The 22,152-nt window shown below is 47.0% G+C and overlaps 1 protein-coding gene across 6 annotated transcripts in view; it reads right to left on the bottom strand.

The window, feature by feature from the left end:
• WWC1 (WW and C2 domain containing 1) overlaps positions 1 to 22,152 on the bottom strand; it is a 169,469-nt gene that overhangs the window by 85,130 nt on the left and 62,187 nt on the right. For all 6 annotated transcript variants that reach the window (XR_004023980.2, XM_089909644.1, XM_022595150.3 and 3 more), the window contains exon 2: positions 6,974 to 7,083. Coding sequence is in view for 5 of the 6 variants with exons in the window: in XM_089909644.1 (XP_089765770.1) it covers positions 6,974 to 7,083 (110 nt within the window). In the remaining variant the exon portion in view is untranslated. The remainder of the gene's footprint in view (positions 1 to 6,973; positions 7,084 to 22,152) is intronic.

The following is a 22,152-nucleotide window of genomic DNA, read 5'->3' as shown; positions in this document are numbered from 1 at the left end:
AGGTTGGTACTTCATCCGGTACACTGGGTCCACTCAGCATATTATAATTAGCTATGGAGCTTCAAAAAATAAAAACAAAAGCCTGAATTCTGCCCCCAGAACACTTAACATCAGAGTTTCCAAGAGTAGGGCCCAGGCATTGGCAGTTTTAAGCTTCGCCAGGTAACTGCTGTGCAGCCCATGTCCAAGAACCCGTTTGCATAGTAGAATCACTGGGGGAAATTTTTTAAATCCCGATGCTCAGACCCCACCCCTGGACCAATTAAATCAGGATCTCTGGGGGTGGGAAGGAGGCAATGGTGACCCGCAAAGCTCCCCCAAATAATTTCAACATATCACCGAAGGTTAGACCTGCTAAGAGGTGACAACACCCGTGGGCTGAGCAGTCACTGAAGGTGGCAGGCAAGGCTGGCAGGTGCGATGCTGGGCTCCAGATAGAATCACCTGCCAGAGGGCTAGGTGAAATGCTGGGTCCCTGACAACTGCCCTGGGGCACCCCTGGATGGATCCTCCCCATGGTGCTCTGGGTTTAATCTGAGAGTGGCGCCCTCCCTTTGGAGGACGCGCTCCTTGGAGGATAAAAGCACGTGAGAGGCTTAATTGAAGGCTGGCTTGGCTACCATTTTTGGTGACCCAGGCTTTCTTCTGTAGCACAAACCAACACAGATAGATGGATGCACAGGCAGACAAACACAACCCACAACCCCACACCAGAACACTGGTTTCCACCTGGTTGCATGTTGGAAATTACCCCAGAGATTTCCATTTAATTGGTCTGCAGTATTAAGTGGGCATCAATACACTGTTTAAATCACCTTTATTAAGGCGTAATTTAAATACAATGAAGCGCAATCATCTAAAGTGTAGACTTAGATATGTTTTGACAAACGCATACACCATAAACTACCACTTGTTATCAATGTGTAAATGGTTCCTTTACCCTGCAGTCCTGTGTCAGTCACTTCCACCCACTTCCTCCCTCCGGTTCTGTCTTAGAACTTCATGACAATGGAATCAAGCAGTATGTGCTCTTTGGATCTCACCTCCTTCACTTGGCATAAGGCTTTTGAGACTCATTTAGGTTGTATCAGTCGTCCAATTTTTGTTATTGCAGAATAATAATCTATTGCATGAATACAGCATAATTCACTTTTTGATAAACTTTTGGGTTGCTGTTTGAGATTATTATGAATAAGGCTGTAATGAACATGCATGCACAAGTCTTTGCAATGTCTGCATTTTGCTTAGGTACAACTATCTAGGGGTGGAACTGTTCGCTTGTATGTTAATTATATGTTGAATTTTATAAGAAACTAAAAAACTGTTTTCCAAAATGGTTGTTCTGATTTACATCCTCACTAGTAGTGAATTAGAGTTCCAGTTCCTCCACCTCCTCACCAACCACTGGTACTGTCAATCCTTTTCATTTTAGTCATTACAGTGGGTGTATAGTCGTACCTCATTGTAGATTTAATTCCTATTTCCCTAATGACTGATTATGTAAAGCATATTTTTATGTATTTATTGGCCACTTGTATGTCTTCTTTAGTGAAGTGTCTATTTAAATCTTTTGCTCATACTTTTTATTGCGTTGTTGGGCTTCTTACTATTAAGGTGTAAGGGTTCTTTTTATATTCTTGATACGGATCTGCTGTCAGATATATGTATTGCAAATATTTTCTCCTTATATGTAGCTTGCTTTTTCAGTTTCTTAATGGTCTTTTGAAGAGCAGAAGTTTTAATTCAATGAAGCCCAATTATTACTTTTTTCTTGTATGCTTAGTGCTTTCTGTGCCTTGTCCAAACACCCTTTGCCTACCCTAAAATCTTGCAGATTTTCTCCTTAGTCTCCTTCTTGAAGTGTTCTAGTCTAGTCTTAGCTTTTTTTTTTTTTTTTTTTTTTTTTTTGCTGTACGCGGGCCTCTCACTGTTGTGGCCTCTCCCGTTGCGGAGCACAGGCTCCGGACGCGCAGGCTCAGCGGCCATGGCTCACGGGCCCAGCCGCTCCACAGCGTGTGGGATCTTCCCGGACCGGGGCACGAACCCGTGTCCCCTGCATCGGCAGGCAGACTCTCAACCACTACGCCACCAGGGAAGCCCATAGTCTTAGCTTTTATGCTGAGGTCTGTGCTCCGTTCTGAATTTATTTTTACATATGGTGTGAGGCGGGGGTAGAAGTGGAGATGTATTTTTTTCCACATGGATACCAGTTGTACTAACTCTTGAAAAGGCTGTCCTTTGGGGACAGCTCCCTAGGTGGCTGTAAGGAGCTGTGCTAACTGCTGTTCATCCTGAACTGGTCATACTCTGAGGGATCCTCCCAAGCCCAGCCGCTTCTGCTGACGCTCCACTTCCTTAAATCCACCTCACCAGAATAGATAACTTTACACCTGGGCAGGTTCTTAGAGATGTCCTTGGCCAACTATTTTTGAGTTCTTGTTTTTATTAAAGCTAAACATGGACATAGTTTAATCATTCAGCATGTCACGAACTCAGCTACATACAACATCGTCCCTCTATCCCCTTCCCCCTCATGCCCCCTCTCCCCAAAATGCAGCTACTTCCAGTAAACATTTAGCCGATTGGGCGCAGCCATCATTGAGACCCAGTTCTTCAGCCTCCCCCAGGCTCCAAACCTCTATCTACAAACACACTCCACACTCACTCTCCATACAGCTCACACGTTCACCGCACTTCACACATCCCTCACCCCACCGCCTCTACCCATCACACGCCTGCTTTCTACGCGCACCACACGCGCACCCACATGACTAACACTATTGAATTCTCTAACGGCTTGAACAACAATTGTCTTAAAAACAGCTGAACATCTGGAGAACGTCCATCCTTGTTAGTATGGAAATGAATGCAAACGAAAAACAATGAAGTAACAGTTTAAACCTGTGATGAATTTATCGAAAAGTAACTAGCCCCATACTGACTGATGAAGGTATGAGAAAAATAGTACCCTTATTGCTGTGGCAATACAGATTGATACGATCTTTCAGAAATACTTATCAAACTAGGAAGAGGTACCACAAGTCTCACAAGTGCTCATAATCTTTCACTTAGCGATCCTACATTTGGAAATACAACTCCAGGAAAGTATCATAGAAGGAAAAAGCAATATGCATAAAGATCCTTCCCTAGTGTTATTTATTTATAACAAACAAATGGAAAGAACCCACAAGGTCAGCAATGGGGGGGTATTATGGTACACTCATTTTATGTGTTAAAATGTATCAATACATCTATTTGATACATTAAAAATGACAAATATGAAGACTAGGCAGCATCTCTCAAATATTCATGACATAGTATGAAGAGAAAACAGCAGAACACACAACTTGATCACTGATTAAAACCATCTAATCATGCTGGATGTACACGGCAGTGGGAAAACTGAATACGGATAAATGAAATAATGAAAGAAGGTTATATCTTGGAAAGAGTTGTCCATATTTGCTGTTTCCAATGCCTCCCCTCCGTTGTTTTTCAGACTCACTCTAGTCAGGCTTTTGCCCCCAGTCCTTGTCCAAAGCTGCCCTCCAAGTCAGGGTCACCAGCGTCACAGGGGTTTGCTAAATCTATCGGTCAATTCTCAGTCCTCTTCGTACTTGATCTGTCAGAAGCATGTGACGGGGTTGACACCTCTCTCCTCGGTATGCCTCCTTCACATGGCTGCCAAGACGCTCTCGCTTTCCTTCCCACCTTTCCGATCACTCCCCAGAATCATTACTGGTTTTCCTCTTCTCTGTACCTTCTCCTGTCTGAGGACCCCATGGCTCATTCTTTGATTGTCTTCTCTCTGTCTTGACTTATTTCTTTGGTGATCCCATCCAGCTTCATGTCTTTAATACTCTCTATATGCCAACAACTCCCATATACACATCTTCAGCCCAGATCTCTTTCAAACACCATATTCCTACATCAAACTGACCAGCGACATCTTCTCTCAGGTGTGTAACAGGCATGGAAGATGCGACACATCCCAATGAACCCTTGGTCCTCCTTCCTAAACCCACTCCTCCTGCAGTTTTCTCCATCCAATAAATGGCAACTCCATCCTGCCAGCTGCTTAGGCCCAGAGAGGCTCATTTATCCCATTCTTTCAACACCCCATGTGCAATCTATCAGGAAGGCTTGTTGGCTCTATCTTGAAAATACCTCCAGCTTCAGGCCACTTTTCACCACCTCTACCACTACGGCCTTGGTCTGGGGCACGGTCCTTTGTCACCTGGACTATTGCAATCATCTCTTACAAGTCTCCCTGCTTCTGCCCCTGTTCCACTAAGGTCTATTCTCAGCAAAGCAGCCAGAGTGACCCTTTTAAGACATAAAACAGGTCACGCCACTCATCTGCTTAAAATTTTCCAATGGCTCCCACCGCGTTGAATAAAAGCCTGAACCCTTCAGGTGGACCACTGCCCACACCCTGCTGGCCTGATACCCTTCTCCCCGCTTCCTCACAAATTCTGCTATATGCACACCTGCGTCCTTGCCATCCCTCAAGCAAGCTAAATGTGATCACGCGGTGGAGTTTTTGTTCGATCAGCTCTCTCTACTTGAAACGCTCTCCCCACCTCCTTCAAGTCTTAGCTCAAATCTCATTTTCTCGACAAGGTCTTCTTCCTGAAGACCTTTACCACTATCCCTGCCCACCACCCACAAAGGCACCCCAGCACACCTCAGCCCCATGCTCTGCTTCCCCTTTTCCCGTAACACTGATCATTGTCTAATATACTACATAATCTGCTTACTTATTCTGTTTATTTTCTGTTTCTCCTGCCAAAGTGAAAGCTCTGTAAGGATAAGGATCATTGCCATTTTGAACTCTCATGTACCCCACGCTCCCAGAACAGTGCCTAGAACACTATAGGAGGTCAATAAATATTTGCTGAATGAATGAACGCTGGATGGCGGATTTAATTTGTTGCTCAATTCTACTGTGTCTAGAACTCTTAAGAGAGTAATTTCAGTCAGTGGACACACAGAGGATTGGTCTGAGCCCACAGCTCTGAGTGCTTGGGCCTCGATGGTCACACACATACCGCATCTGTATCACTGGCTCCGTCTGCGGAGGTGGTACCCTCTGTCCAATGAGAGCACCTTCCAGCCAAAAGAAACCCAGTAGCCCGATAGCTGGTAAAACTAGCAGAGAGAATTCTTCCTACTGTGTTTCTCATCTACTCACCTCCCAACACATACCCCCATTTCTGCCATCATCCCCTCCAGAATAAACTCTACCACTGCATGATACTCCGTCCTTCTATCTGTCCAGCAACTCCCAGAAGCACCTGAAAATCTCACTCCCACCATCAGATTTTAATGAGGGGGATGCACTCAGCAATTACAAACAGGAAAGGGCGGATTAGGGGTCCTGTACATCAGTGTTTAACCCAGCATACCGTGCAGCCCTCCAAGCATTAACCTCATTCCCCATACATACTCAATTAGGCATATTTACTTCTCATTATCCCGTATGCCATCATGAATGCTAATAAAAACCTCGGCTACCACCAACAATGCAATTAATGCCATTAGCTGTCTCTCAGAAACTCTCCTATGCTTTGGTGCCAACAACAGTCTGCTCATTCACCCACTTGGTCGTGCGTTCATGCACGTATGCCCTTTTCTATGTAGCAAAGGTCAAGTGCACACCTACTATGTGCCTTACCAGGCAAAGGCCTGGGACTGGACAGATGAATTAGACATTGTCCTGCTCTAGAAGAGCTAGTCTCAGTAGATGAATGGTTATACTACAGAGCGATGAGGGGCACAGCAGAGGTATGACCAGGTGCTACTGAAACCCAGAGGAGGAGGTGGATGGAGAAGCCCGACTCCACTCCCAGCACCAGTTCAAATCCCAGCTCTGCCATGTTTTGACTCTGAGCGTTGAGCAGTCGATTTCTACCTCTGAGTCCCATTTAGAAGGTGGGGATAATCACCCTAGCATGCCACAGGGAAGCTGGGATGATTGAATGAGTGATGTCTCTCCAGTTCCTCTCCCAGCACAGAGTACGCACTCAGGAAACAGGGACCACTGGGATTTGGTGCCCTAATCTCAACCTTCAGAAACATGCCTTTGCATCCCATTTTCCTCTTGCCTGAAAGGACAAAAAGGAACCCCACAGTTCAGAAGGTGGAGAGCGAGACAGAAACATCCTCTTTCCTCTGTACACATGAACAAATGGGGCAGCGAATTTCCGAGGACAGGAATAGTCTTGGCCGAGAGGGTGCGTGATGGATGAGGCCCAAATACACATCAACTCTCCCGAGCTGGGGTACGTCGACCTGGGTTCTCCCACCTGTCAGACAACATGCTTCTGCCTGTATCAACCTATGCCTCCATCATAGTCAGAGAGACAAAGACACTAAGAATCTTCACTCTGGGTCAGGATACCTGGAGCACAGATACGATGTGAGGGTGGGCTGAACGGTATGATGGGCTAGAGGCACATACACTCAGACCACTCCATGACAGACACATATGTGTGCATGCTGGCTGCTGGGGACCTGCTTTGGGGGCAGTGACTGCTCCAAAATGGTCTGGCAATGGCAAGGACACATCTACCTTATATGAAAAAAATCTGTATGCATGGAAATCAATATATGTAAAAAAAAAAAAAAAAAAAGAATCTATGCACATATGCACATAAACACACATGACTGGGAAATTTCTGGAGTGATACACAAGAAATTGATAGCAGTGGTTGCCTCTGTAAAATCGGGGAGCTGGGCTGTGAGAGGTGGAGTTTTAGATTCTATTTAAAATCCTTCTGAACTGTTATTTATATATGAGCATACATTATCTATCTATATCTACATTGACATCTCTGTCTAACTCTACGTGAAACAAAACACAATCTGGCTTCATGAGTCCCTGCTGGTAGCTCTTCCAGACTTAGGGGGCTGGGCAGGAGGCAGAGGGATGGGCAGAGGGGATGGGAAGGGAGGACGGCCAGTAACTTACTGGTGTTGTGGTCTATGAAGTAATCTCCAACCTGTGGGTCGTACGCCTCTTCCCATCCCAGCGGCAACTCATCACTAATGCAGTCAGCAAAGGTGAGCGGTTTGGTGTACCTGGCAAGGGAGAGGAGAAACAGACTCCATCAGCCTATGGTCCCCAAGACCCCGCAACACGTAGGTGCTCTCAACCTCCCTGCTCCTCTGCGCTGGCCCACCAGATCTAGAAGCTTTGCACTGTGACACCAGCTCTGCTGTCCCCGGGGAAGATGAATGCATAACTGGAGCAGCGGGATGGGAGCACCTGGGAGGGAGGTGGGGAATGTGCTCGGCTCCCAACTTTGCTACAAACTGGGCAGTGATTTGAGCAAGTCACCTGCTTTCTCTGGGCCTCTGTTCCTGCACCTCTAAGTGAGGGGGGTCACAGGAAAGGGCTCGAGGGTCAAGTCTTACTTCCGGACTCGAACTCCAGCCCTCTCTGGCTGCTCCTCCTGCAGTTCACTTGTCCACCACAGCCCCAGCCATCCCCCCGGCTCTAGCCCATGCCTGTCCTACCTACTTCCCCTCTGGAAAGCTAGCTTACTGCAGCATCTAGAATAGCAGATGTTCCCTCCTTGTGAGTTTGGCCGTATTTCTTTGCTTCCTGGGCCGATTCCCAAATGCCTGTACCCACTGCTGTCCTTCCCTGCAAAATCCAGGCCAAACTGATCTTTTAGCGATAACCACCCTCTAAGTCACCATATTGTGGGGAGTGAGGTGGTGGTAATCACCCAGTCTTGGTGGCTAAGTCAGATGGACAGACAGACAAATCACCCAGCTAAACACACACAGGTTTTTCAAGGCTGGAAAACAACATAAACCCTTGGTCAAGCACTTCAGCCAGCGTGCAGGGAGCCGGGAACCTAGGTACACAAAAATCCGCCTGAGTGGAGCCCCCAGACGGCCCCTTTGGGTTTTCCCCATAGCTGTATCTGCCTAAAATACATATTCTAATACTCTCCCTCTCCTGTCTGCTCCCAATCCCCTCCCACTTCTGGAAGCCCGGAAGGCTCTGCTTCAACGCTCTTTAGACAGATTGGCAAACTGACGTACAATGGGACAGGAGGAAAGATGAGTGAGACGGGGTCTAGGATTCCTGATCAAGAACTTCCCTCCAAGCCGTACGAAATGACTCTCCCATCTTGTGCAATCCCCTTCCCTCTTAAACCCACTCCAAATCAAGCTTAAAGCAAAGTATGTGGGGGAAAAAGAAACACTGAAAGAGCCCCTGGTGGATTGACCTGGTGTGTTCATGTACCACTATATATCCAGGGTCTGGTAGGCTAAGAAAAGTATCTATTGACTGAAGGAATGGATAGCCCCAAAGCTTCTGTTAGTCAGTAATTTACTGCTGTATTGTGGGAGACAAAGGATGAGGGCAGAGGCGTATATGATATGCAACAGACTAAGCCCTATCCAGTAAGGATTCAATAAGCATTACTTACCAGCTGTGTGAGTATGGCAACTTACTGTCGCTCTCTGAGCCTCAGTATTTTTATCTGAAATGTGGGGATAATAATAACTCTCCAGGTTGTCAAGTCAAATAAAGTCATGTTTGTAAAAACATTTAGTGCAGAGGCTGGTGCAAATGAACGCTCAAAGAACATTCTTCTCTGCTTCCCAGAAGGGGAAACTGAGACTAAGAAAGATTAAATAACATTCTCGATGTCCATAACAATGACAAAGCTGGGATTTCAAGCAAGGCACTCTGTCCTCAGAGCCCCTGCTGTGAGCCGAAAGGTTCTCTTGAAAGTTGACATCTTCAGTGCATCTCCTGAGCCCCTCGCAAAATTACAAGGCACCGTCTTGGAGTAAAAGAAGGAAGAGGTGGGGAAGACACAGGTGATTTCCTCGGGTCAGAAGGCACTTCATTCAGGAGCACCTTTGCCAACCTGGATAAAGTTTCTGCAAAGCTGTCTTCAGTCCACTCCACCACTCCACCCCAAGCCCCGCCTAGACTTCAGAAACAAAAGACCATGTCCCTCAGTACCTCCTCCTCTTCCTCAAACTACTGTAAATGATTTGTTCCCACTTCCTTATGGAGAATGAAGACCAGTGACCAATGGCCAAATCTCATCCAACATCATTTCATCTAACACAGCTTTGAAAATGCCTCTGAAGGAAAACTCCATACAGAGGCATACTCCTCCATGGCAAGTGACTCTATTACTGAGGACAGATAAATCTGGGAGGGAACAGGAATGCCTGAGCCAACCACAGTCAGACCTTTGTTTCTGACCCATTCCTCTCCCTGGGCTCAGCCCTGAGAAGCCCCACCTGCCAGCCTGGCTGGGGAGATGGGAATATTGTTAGTTACACTTTGCAACCTAGAAAATCAAGAAGATAAAGATTCATCTCCTCTCCACAGCTGCCTGAATCCCTGTGTGGATCATTACCTTTCAAAATTCTTCCCTGGGGATGAATTAAATGATTTCATCAATGGTGCATCTAAGCAACAGAATCCCCATGATCGGTGCTCAATAAATATTTGTAGAATGGGTGAATACAATAATGAATGCCTAAGAACAAAAAATAATGGTGTGTTCTATATTTTGCCAACATGGAAGGATGCTCTTAACATACTATGAGGAAAAGCAACATTGTTGAACAAGATATATACAATGGAATATCACTCAGCTGTAAAAAGAAACGAAATTGAGTTATTTGTAGTGAGGTGGATGGACCTAGAGTCTGTCATACAGAGTGAAGTTAAGTCAGAAAAAGAAAAACAAATACCGTATGCTAACGCATATATATGGAATCTAAAAAAAAAAAAAAAAAAGGTACTGATGAACCTAGTTGCAGGGCAGGAATAAAGAGGTAGACATAGAGAATGGACTTGGGGACATGGGGTGGGAGGGCGAAGCCAGGGCTAAGTGAGAGTAGCATCGACATACATACACTACCGAATGTAAAATAGATAGCTGGTGGGAATCAGCCGCATAGCACAGGGAGATCAGCTCGGTGCTCTGTGACCACCTAGAGGGGTGGGATAGGGAGGGTGGGAGGGAGGCTCAAGAGGGAGGGGATATGGGGACATGTGTATGCATATGGCTGATTCTCTTTGTTGTGCAACAGAAACTAACGCGGTATTGTGAAGCAATTATACTCCAATAAAGATCTATTAAGAAAAAAAAGCTACGGATACTGTTACAGTATATGACATTTTGCCTAAAATGTGTATATGTTTATAGAAGAGGAACTGGAAAGATATACATTAAAATGCTATCTTGGTATAGGGATTTTAACATAATTTAACTTTTTCCTTTCTAATCATTTTTTAAACTAGTTTCTCTGTAATATTCCTGTATCAGCTGGAATTAAAATATTTAATAATGGCTAAATCTAGGCCTAGAAAACAAGTTACGTACATATCATGTTCCTTCTCTGGGCCACAGGCACTCTTCCTCTATTTTACCAGTGAGAAAACACACCCAACGCCACAGAGTTGGCAAACACCAGAGGTATAACCTGAAGCCCCATTGCCTGACTACAGAACCTGAGCTTTGCTAATAAAAACTGACAAGACCAAGGGAGTCTCAGAACAATCTGGAACACAAAGGAAGCTATGCCCAAGATACAGATGATAAAGCTGGGCAGGGGGGAAATCTGAAGCAGGCAGAAGGTACCCAAGCTGCGTCCTATTTGCAACTTCAGTATTCTTTCTATATCTTGGTGCAAAGCTACTCAATACACTGGGATAATGCACGACTGCTTCATGAAAAGACAGCTGTTTCACAGTTACCACGACAAGGGATTCACTGAGCTCTGTGTGTGAGGATGGGGACTGAGGGAGGAGCGGCAGGTCTAAAACACCCAAAATGCATCACTTTTCCAGAAAACCATTAACTCCACTGATTGTTCCAGCCTTGGACATCAAGAAGCCAGACCTGAAGTAAATGTTAGATACAAGTATCAGTAATGTACCCGACATTGGATATCCTACCGGGGCTGAGATGCTGATTCCTGCCTGCGGTGAACACAGACATCGTGCCCCACAGGGATAAAGAAGAGGGAATCCAGAGGACCCAATGTGAGACGGAGGGGGCCAAGAGGAGAAAGGAAGGCTTTGGGTTTGATATTCAGGCTTCCCTTCAAAGCGATCATGGAAAAAAAAACCCAGAGGGCTGATATCCAGACTCCCAGAGCTCTTCCATGGGAAAGAGAAAAGCTTCTATTGGAAGACTATGCAACTTACAAGAAATCTGGACAGCGAGATTCTCTCTGGAACAAATGCCAAGAGGGAGATGAATTATTCAGTGTGCAGAGACGTGTCATTCAGAGAATAAGGATGAAGAGAAGTGTTTTTAGCTGCACAAGGATTTAAACACACACACACACACATATATATACATGTGCACACACTCCTCTTCCCTGAGAGAGGAACTGTCCGTTTAAACCAGTCTCCCCTGGGAAACTGTGGGTGCTTCTCTGGCCTGCAGTGCTTCCCCTTGGGCAAGTGCCAAGAATGTGAGCTGGGAAGAGATGTCTGCTTTCAGATGTGGCCAGGACTTGGGGGCCTGCCTGCAACTCCCAGCCCCCAGCCCCTGTTGAAGCGATTCGCCCCAATCCAGCCCGGTACAGTCCCTTCCTCCAGCCTCCAAGTCCTGGGCTGCTGAAAACCCAGATCGTGAAATCAAATGACCCAAATGCCGGAGGGGTGAGAGGGAAGGAGGGAAGAGCGCCAAAAGAGAACTAGCTCTGCCTCTTCTTAATTACAAATCTCTGAAGGAACACAAACATTCCTGAATGTTTCACAACAGGCTCTCTTGGAAAAAAAAAGGGGCCCGGATGTGTTGCCTTGGAGACAGGTAGGGTTCTGTGGGATCACCTGTCCAGGAACGCAGGCCCCTCGTCCTCTTTCCAGCTCCACATCGCCACGGCTGGCATTCAGTATTCAGACAGCGCGTCTTTTCTAAGAAGGCAGCTCAGAGAAGGAGCAGAAAGCCTTTTGCCAAGTCTAACACTGGGTGGTGATTCTCTTGGGACTGAAGAACGCATAACATATCTTTCATGTTCCTAGTGCTTCCCGAGCAATCTGAACGCTTCCCACAGTAACCTCTTTATCGCCGTCCAGCGGGATGCTGGCCCCCCCAGACCGTGCTCTCTCCGAGGGCCAACTGGGCGGGATGGCTTTCTAAAGGGCCCTGCAGACTGCATGCCAAGAACTGTCCAAACTTTCAGCCGAACCTCTCCTCCCAGCCCAGGCACAATGGCCAGGCCGGTTCTTCCCGCCCCGGGGTGTTTCACACGCATAGTTCCCATAGCTCAGGATTACACAACTCCTGAGGACACGCCACCACCGGACCTCGGCAGAGCCCCAGTGCTAAGCAGCCCACACCTGCAAGGCTGGGATGGCCGGAAGAAAGTGCAATCTTTGCAATTCTCCTTCCTCCCTTTAATTCGGTTTGGTGCAAACACCTTCATTCATTCCTTAAACGAACCTGGGGATGAAAAAAAATCACCATCTCATAGTTGGTGAGGACGGCTGAGCACATGAACCACAGTTGAATCGGAGCAAACACCCAGCTACAGAAGTGGACGAGACAGACAGGATCTTGCCCTACACTCCCGTCAGGGAGACACCCCAACCAGAAAATGAATCCACAGGATCGTTCCAGAGACTAATGGTATTCAGAAAAGTACAACAGGGTAGTGGGATTACATGTAAGGGTGGGGTGGGGCAGGGCAGTCAAGGGAAGCAACGGAAGCTTCTCGGAGGAGGTGATCTTGGAGGGGAGACCAGATGGCGGGAAGCAACAGGAACAGCCAGTACAAAGGCTTTGGGTAGGGATGATGGTGTGAGGAACAGAAAAGAAAGCCGCATATCTTCACGTTATGAGTGATGGACTGGAGGTAGAGTGGGCAGAGGCTGGGCTTTTGGGGCTCTGGGGTCCCCGTTAAGACTTTGAGCGCCACCCTAGTGCCGAGCTGCAGAAGGTGACCCAGAGAGGCTCTCTGACTCACCCTCTCCTCAACCCCTTTCTCCTTCCTTTCAATCAGTCCTCCAAGCAACAGAATTTATTGCGTGGGCTTCCCTGGTGGCGCGGTGGTTAAGAATCTGCCTGCCAATGCAGGGGACACGGGTTCGAGCCCTGGTCTGGGAAGATCCCACTTGCCGCAGAGCAACTAAGCCCGTGCGTCACAACTACTGAAGCCCGCGCGCCTAGAGCCCGTGCTCTGTGTAACAAGAGAAGCCACGACAGTGAGAAGCCCGCGCACCGCAATGAAGACCCAACGCAGCCTAAAATAAATAAATTTATAAATAAAAATTAAAAAATAAACTCAATCAGGCTTTAAAAAAAAAGGAAGAATTTACTGCATGGACACAACAGACTGGTCCCACGCCAGACACGACGAGGGCTAAGACACTTGAATAAGCCTTGTTTCTGCCTTCGAGAGCAGAAGGTCTGGCCAGGCAGACGAGGCTTACACTGACAGCAGGGAGTGGCCCATTCCTGTGACAGTATGTATGGCGGTTCTGCTACCTTAGACTGTGAACCCCAGGCAATGAGAGGATGCAAGGATAGTTAATAAGATGCTAGGTCAGCTGTACAGATGTGAAAGACCAAGGGGGTGGGAGAAGGGAGAGACTGAGACGACGGGGTGTAGGCCGGGGAGGCTGGAGAAGGAAGTAATCCAGGGAAGACGGTGGTGGGCTTCGCGGCTAATGGGGAGGCAGGGTAGTTGCTACCCACAAAGGCTGCAGAATTGATGCTGGGCTGAAACCCACTTTCTGCTTCGTCTACAACCACAGGTGTGTTACTTAACCTTGTTAGGAGTTTCCTTCTCTGTGAAACTTAGAAATTCCAATCTCATAGGGTGTTGCAGGGATTAAATGAGATAATCCATGCAAAGTGCTTAGCGCAGGGCCTGCCATGCAATAAGCCCTCAGTAAATGTGGGCTATTAACAGCTGAGAGACTTCTGTGCTCTGTGCACCGTGAGAATTGTGTCATCTCTCATCTTAAGCTGGTCGGATATGTTAGCTATTATCATATCACCATCATCGTCACTGTCCCCATTTTTCAACTCGAGAGATACGAGTGGTGGTAAAAGAAAAATCATAAGCTCTAGAGGGGTTGCAATGCAGGCGCCATCACTTACTCACTCTGTCCACTTGGGCGTGAACCCTAACTTGCCTGAACCCGCTTCTCCATCAGTAAAGTGGGGATGCTCATAGTGACTACCTGTTAAAATGAGCTATGCTTGAGCCCACGGCACACAGGGCTCAACCAACATTACCTGTTCGTATCAGTTAGGGTTTATATCCCTTTCCATGATGAGGCGAAATACTTGTTCATGCTAATAGCCAATACGCCTTGTACTGTATTCCACCGCCTCCTTTCCTGGACGACTTGGGACTGCTTAAGCTCTCTGGTTTTTTTTGCGAAATTAAACCAGAGAAAGTTAAGAGGTGACAGCGGGATTGGCTTTGGCTCTCAAAATTTGTTCTCTGAAGGAGGCATTTACAACCAGGAATTTCCAAGTTTTCTTTCCCTCACACACTTCCGTCCCTCTCCTCTCAAAACACCTGTCTAGACATTCTGGTTACTCGACCCCCAGACTTCCTTGCTTCCCTACTTTGGTAGGACTGGTTTATCCAGAAGCTTTCTTGGCCTAGTCACTGCCTCTCATTCCTGGCATTCTCCTATGGGGAGGGAAAGTTCCAGACTGTTCCCCCTACCCCCTTCTAGTCTTTAACCCAGGCTTCCACAAACCAGTGGCTAACCTCCTCCTGCTAAATCTTGCCTTCACTCTGCCCCCCGCCCGAACTGAGTTCTTGGGATCACACACCTGAGCCTTGGGCCTGTTCCCTTCCTTCGCCTCCATCCCCACGTCTTTATGCCTACTCATCCCTGGATGCCCTCCAGCTCACTGACACAGTGGTGTTTCTGCTATTTCTCTGCATCTCACTTGCTGGGATTTAAGATTAAGATTCTGAGAACCAGATCGTGGATTAGCCTAGGCATGGCCAACTGACTACGGGGTGGCCAAATTCAGCTTATAGATAAGTTTGTCTGTCTACTACAGTGCTGTATTTTAAGAATGGAGCTAGCGTGCCTTTTGAAGGCAGGCACTCTCCAGCTGCACATAGTCCCCACTGCTCTCTAACATCTTTCTCCTGCACCTTGTCTTATGAAGAGGCAGCACAGAGTAGAAATTAGGAGCACAGGGCTTTGGAGACAGACTCCTTGAGTTTAAATCTCGGCTCTGCCAGTTTCTAGCTCTGTGACCTTGGGCAAGATACTTAAACTCTATTAGGCTCAGTTCTCATACTTGCAGAACAGGAGAAATAATAATACATTGGCTGAGCATGGATGGATTCTGGGCCAGGAACTGTTCCAAGCACTTTACATATGTTAACTCACTTGGACCTCATAACAACGCTTTCAGGTCAGTACCATTCAAACCCACCTTACAGTGTTCTTGGAGGATTAGATGAGATAATGGACGAAGTATCACTTCGGTATACAGTGCGTGCTCAATAAATGTGAGCGACTCATTATTATTTTCATTGCTGTCCAAACGAGGCGCCTGATGCAGGGGTATTAAGGAATGTTAAAACTGAGTGTGGTATCTGAGATCTGACTAATCAACTCCTTGTTTTATTGGTGAGAAAACTGAAGCACAGAGAGAAAGACTTGCCCAGAGCCACCCAAGGACCCAGTGGCAAGGCTGAGACTAGAACCTGGGGACCAACTCCAGGCCTGCATCACACTCATGACACCAAGAGATCAAGTCAGCCTGGTGCTGAGTTCAGCTCCATCTGAGATACAGCAATCATCTGAACAGCCTTCAAGAAATAGTTATTGATAGTATTGTTCTGGGCTAACTAACCCTGTTATACTGGAAGGAGAATTATCACTGTGCCAGAACCCGTATGAAACTATGAAGTTCCCATGCATGGATAGACAAGGTTGGGAGATGGGCCCTTCGTTTTGCTTGTTCCCTTGTTGGAGGGTAATTCTCTTAAAGCCCAGTACCACAGCAGAACACAGCACTGGGTATACATGTTTGCCCTTCACCCAGCTCCGTTCTCATTCCCGAATTGGGAGTTAGGCTAAGGAGGTTCTGTGCCCTATAGAAAGGGCCAACAGAACCAAATGGGACTCCCAGTTCCCTCTCTCTTAGCTGTGTAATCTTAGGCATCCCTTCCCCAGCTCTAAGCCTCAGTTTCCCCATAGGTATAAAGCAGTCATGAAAACCTGCCTCATAGGGCTCTGGTAGCATTGAACGAATTAGTACATGGGAACAGCTCAACAGAGCCCTTGGTGTGTGGTGCTGGGCAGACATGCAGAACTCCTCCTTTTTGTATTTATGACCCTGAGGGCACTCAACCCCCAGCTTTGCTCCTTTCCGGTCCCAAGAGCTGGGTTTCCAAGGGGTCCTCCCAGGTGCTGGGCTGTCCAGGAGCTTCCAGCTTGACGGACAGAGGCCAAAGCCACCCTTCCCTGGAATCTGGCCATTCCTGTTCCTTGAGCTGTGACCCTCACCCCAGGCATGCAGCCTGAGGAGCTGATCCTTCTGGAAATGGAACTGGCCATGAAGGCTTCTCTGGGATCCTGACCTGTGGCTCCTTCCATGACAACACAGTTTAGGCAGAGCATTGGAAGGGGAGTGACGAGATCTGGGTTTGAATCCTGATGTTGCCACCAGATGAACCAGGCCCTTGGGGAAGGCACCCACCCTCTCTGGGCTTCCCATCTGTAAAATGAGGGAGCTGAGATGTCACATTTCTAAGGCCCCCTTTGCAGCTTCAGCATTCACAAGTCTTCTATCTTGCCGGTCCCCAAAGTCAAGGGCATTGTGAGGCTGCAATGAAACAATACATCTTTTGCTGAAGGTCAATTAAGTACTAGGCACTGGACCATATGCTCTATGTGAAATACATGATGTCCTTTACCTTCACAACATTTCTGCGAGGCAGATACAGCCACCCTCATTTGACCAACAGGAAATTGATGCTTCACAGGAATGCAATAATAATAATAAAAGCTGAATTTCACTGAGTATTTACAGAGTACACATAGACTCTGTTTCAATGATTCTGAGCTGCACATTTAAAAAATACATTTTAGCATCTCCGAAACTGGGATGTGTGTTAGCACTGCTGACATCTTACGACACTGTCAGCCAGGCTGCGGTCCTGATGGAGCTGTCACTGCCCGTGTGTGCACAGACATCAAAGGTGTCATGGGCTTGGGATAAAATCTCAGAGACAACAGTGGAGCACTTTTAACCCCTAGGAACCAAATGATTGTGGGGAAGGGTGGAGAAGGCAATGAACAGACACGTTTAGCAACATTCCCAAAGCAGGAGTGCAAGGGAGGCTACCACTGCATAATTGCCATGCTGGCTGCAGAGCCCAGCACCAGGGCCTTTGAGCTTCTCTGTGGGCCCTATAACAAGGCTGCATCACCAACACTCTTGAGGGCACCGAGGACGACGATATTAAAAGCACAGACGTCAGTAATTCTGAGCTAAAAATTGACTCCAAAGAATTGGATTCGGAATGAGAAGATGTATTAGGAACACTGGAGCTTTATTTTTGTTTAGGTATTCCTTTTTTTTTTTTTTGGATGTAAAAAAGCGATATGTGTGTAACAAAAAAACCCCTAAGTTTGAAAGATTTATTTTGATGAGTATGAAATAAACACTCTAGTTAATTTAAAAACGTTGGGTCATAATTTAATCGGTAGCACTTTTCCTTTCTTAGTGGCACATAAAATAATGGTGCTTCTTAAAATTAATGCTATGTTGATTTGTAATAACCTTAAGCTAGAAACAATCCAAATGTCCATCAATAGGGGGATGGACAGACAAATGTACATCCACGCTGGAATACTACTCAGTAATAAAAAGGAACGAACTATTAACACACACAACGATACAGATGAATCTCAGAAGCATACTGGGGTAAAAGAAACCAGGGAAGAAAGAGACTGTACTGTACGATTCCATGTATGTAAAGTTCTAGAAAATACAAACCAACCTTAAGGACAGAAAGCAGACGAGTAGTTGCCTGGGGATGAGCAGAGGGAGAGGGGGATTATAAAAGGGCACAAAGAAAGTTTCGGGGGGGTGATGGGAATGTTTGTTATATTGATTATGAAGACAGGTTCATAGATGTATATGTGTATGTCAAAATTCATCAAATTGCACTCTGTAGATACATACAAGTTAGTGTGCTTCAGTAATTCCTCAATACAGTTGTAAGGAAAAAAATAAAGGAAAACCCCATATTCGATACTATATGATGTTAACTTATTTAAAATAATCTAAGTACTACTATTAGTTCCATTTTACGGATGTGGAAACTGAGACATGGAGAGGCAAGCTGATACATCCTGGGACACTTAGTTTGTCAGGAGGCAAATCCAACTGGCTTCAATTTTCAGCTCTGCCACTGAGTAACTATAGCCAAGTCCCTTCCTCACCCTGGACCACTGCTTCCCCGTTCCCACCATAAGAAGATGACACAGTGATCGCTAAAGGACCTTTCAGTACTGAGTTTCTAAGACTGTGTCCTAAGGAATTGTCCAAGATCACACAGCCACAGAGGAATGGATCCTCCTGGCACTCAGGTTTCCTAACACTCCCTAGTCTCCCTGGCCCATACGCACTCGTTCTCTGAACACCCCTTCTGACTTCCCCTTATTGTATACAGCAGTGGTCCTCAGTCCTGAGCTGCATCAGAATCCCCTGGAGGGCTTGTTAGCTCACAGAGAGCTGTGACCCACTCCCAGAGTTTCTGATTCTGGGCTGCACTGAGAATTTACATTTCCCACAAACTCCCAGGTGATGCCAATGCTGCTGGTCCCAGCACCATACTCAGGACGACTGGTGTATAACATCCCCTATTTAATAACTGCAGGAACTTTAAAAGCGGTATCGAACCTTGTGTTCGAGAAATCCCTCTCCTTCTCCTTCTTTATCAAAGCTTTCTGCCTCCCATCCCACTCTCAGGGCCTGGTCATGGCCGCCCAGCCTCTCTCTCTGAGCACAGTCCTGCAAGCAGCTGTATCAGCCCTTTCCTAGTGTTTGCTGAGTTCCTGTCCCACACAATGTCTTGCCTGAGGTTACACAGCCAGTGAGCACACAGAAGCACATGGACCTGATTCCGGAACACAGGTTCTCAACCCCTCTGCTCCTCTGCACTTAGTAGATCCTCTGAGCATCACTTTCTGTCCTCCTGCATTAAACCAGCCCTCTTACCCTCTGCATCCATTTGCAGACAGAAGGCCAAGCAGAGCTGGGGGGCGGGGGGTGAGGGGGAGTAATTGATTGCACCCTGCCCTACTGGCTCTACAGGTGCCCCTGTTCCGCAGGTGTGGGACTAGACCACAAAGCCCACTGGCCCCATCTCTGCAACCACCAAGGGTGTCCTGGGTGCCCTTTGTGTCTTCAGATTCACACCCGTCACCTCCTGCTGTAACCCACACGGCTTCTATCGGCCCAGGCCCTCCACACTCTACAGCCTGCAACCTCTGGCTGCCCTTATATTTATATATAAGGGGCTCCAAATGCCTGGCTTCCAACCAGCCCCCTTCTCCAGGTCATTCCACCAGGACCACCAGCAGAAGCCCTTTCAAAGCTGAGCCACGCATTTCACACTACAGGCATCCTGCCAGAGCTCCGGGGGGACATGGCATTGGACCCCCTACTATTCTACGGGCTACATTGGCAGGGCAGCCCCCAGGCTGCCTGCCCAGGCAGGTAGGGCCTTCCTGATAACCTTTCCTAGATGCTCTGGCTGGCATGTGTAGGAAAGCACAAGGCAGCACGGCCTGGCCATGTCTGAGAATCTCAAAATCTGTAGATGCCCAAGTGTTTGCCGACTGCATCACGGTGGGCCGACTGATCTAGCCCAGAAGCTCGCCTTGCCTGTCCACGTGACCGCTATTTCTTTATTCTCCAAGACCACAGAGGCCTACAGTGACTGATTACAAAGGAGCTCTGCACAGGAGGTGAAAAGAAAAATGGTTTTTACCTCTGAAAAGTACAACTTTAAGGGTTTATTCTCCCTCCCATTATTTCTTTTTAAAGACGAAAACAGACCGTTGTTCCCCAAAGGGAAGCCCTACCTGCGAGTCAACGTTAAACACCAAAGTGTTCTGAGCTGAAGGCGGCTGAATTAAAGTCAGCAGCGAAACAAATAAGCAATTAAAACAGCTATTTGGGGAAGCCCTGGAAAGCAGCAGATACAATGTGAATTATTCATTCAGGCTGCCAGCATGACTTCTGGGCATTGTCCTCTGTGCCTCTGTTCTCTTGCTCTTGTTCATTCAGCCGTTCAAGCACAGAGACGGGACACAATACGCTGGCCCTGGGACATGGGTGCCTGAGCGAGTGTGCACAAACACACGAACACACACACACACACACACTCCACAAGGAGGCAAGGTGGCCACTCCAGATGGTGAGCCACATGGAAAAGAAACCCACAGGTTGGCAGACGCCTTCAGCTCCCGTGCCAGGGGAGAATATATGAATTTCCAATGGGCCCAAGAGGTATGTGTGTGTGTGTATGTGTGGTGTGTGTGGTCACACAAGCGCGGACGGTATGGGGGGGGGTGTCACAGGAAATCACCTGTGCAGTGCAAGAGAGAATATATATAGTGTTTCTAATACTCCACAAGCTTCCTAGCTGCTCTGGGATTGATCTGGGGGGCTTAACAGGCAATGGGTGGGATCTGGACAATTAGCTGAATCCCACACTGAGCCCACCCAAGGCCTAGACATAAAGGATGAGCCACTCCCCCGCCCCTTCCCCGGGCTTGATGGAAGGGCTCTATCTGTGCTCTGAAGCCATGAGCCCCTCCTGCTGCCTGATCATAGGAGCAGCATTGTGATGTCATACCCATCCAGGTGACCCTGGACAAGTCCCTTCCCCTCTGTGGGCCTCAGTTTCCCCATCAACGAAACCAGGGGGATGGACTCCATCTCAACCCCATCCTTCCAGGTCTGGCATTACATGGTACGATTTTGTCATGAAAATCTAGCATCTTGGAGGTGACGTGCATGCTCCTGTTTTGACCCAGAGTCAAAACCTTTAGCGAATAACAACAGTAACACACAGCGCTTTAAGTGAACTGTCATTAAATTCTCATAGCAATCCAGTTAAGTGGTTCCCATCACGATCCCATGGTACCCAAGAGTAAACGGAGCCTTAGAGAGAGATGCTAAGTTGACCAAGGTCGCTCGGCTATTAAGAGGTAGACTGAGGATCTGAATTCAGGTCTTGACTATTCCTTGGAAAGTGAACAGAGGTGGTGAATCTACATAATTGGGAGGCCGGAAGAGGTAAGTTTTTAAATACCTTGGAATTGAAAACCATCCCCTGTGGTTTTAAACTACAAAGTCTGGTAAGGAGGGAAAATTAGGGGGCTATCTTTGCTCTGGCTACAAATATTAGGGACGAACATTAGGAATGTTTATTAGGAACGCTGTGGGTGAGGCTGTGAGAGCTGGGGAAGATAAAGAGAAGAAGAAGGTGTGTTTTAGACAAATTGAAAGAGATGTTCGCTCTCGGAGCCCAACTCAGGAGCAGAAGTCACAGCTGACAAAGGACAGGAGCAGTCAGAGAAGCACCTGGTTCCTATAAGAGAAGGGGCCTCAAGAACTTAATCCACTTCCTTGAAGACAAACGCATCCACGACTTGCTGCTGTTCCGACCCTACGCAGGTAGGAAGATTTATACACAAAGATGTTCAAGGCAACATTATTTACCATGGGAAGAAAAAAATGGGTACAGCCTCAGTATCTGTAGGGAATGAATAGTTGGTAAATTATGGTTATAATCACCTGATGCAACTGTTCGAAATGGATGCTCAGGAAGCATTCTGAATGACAGAAGGGAGAAGGTTTATATTACAGAATTGAAAAGAAATTTAAAAAGCAGGTTACAAAACTGTGCATGCAGCATAATCTTACCTGCCTGCAAGTAGAAGGGAAAATGACTATAAGGAAAAATGCCAAAATGTTGACAGTGTTTGCTGTTTCACTGCTGGGGATGAGGTTCAGGTTTGTTTGTTTGTTGTTGCTGCTCTCATAACCAGAAATAAGACAAAAACCCCTAAAAATACCAAGTACATTTTTCAGTCCTTCTATCCAGAACCTCTTACTCCACCTTCATAAAAAAGTC

Source organism: Delphinapterus leucas, chromosome 3 (genome assembly GCF_059928025.1).
Source record: "Delphinapterus leucas isolate spDelLeu-1000000601 "Yukka" chromosome 3, BTC_Dleu_Yukka2, whole genome shotgun sequence".
NCBI classification, from domain to species: domain Eukaryota; kingdom Metazoa; phylum Chordata; class Mammalia; order Artiodactyla; family Monodontidae; genus Delphinapterus; species Delphinapterus leucas.
This window is presented reverse-complemented; position numbering and strand designations above follow the sequence as displayed.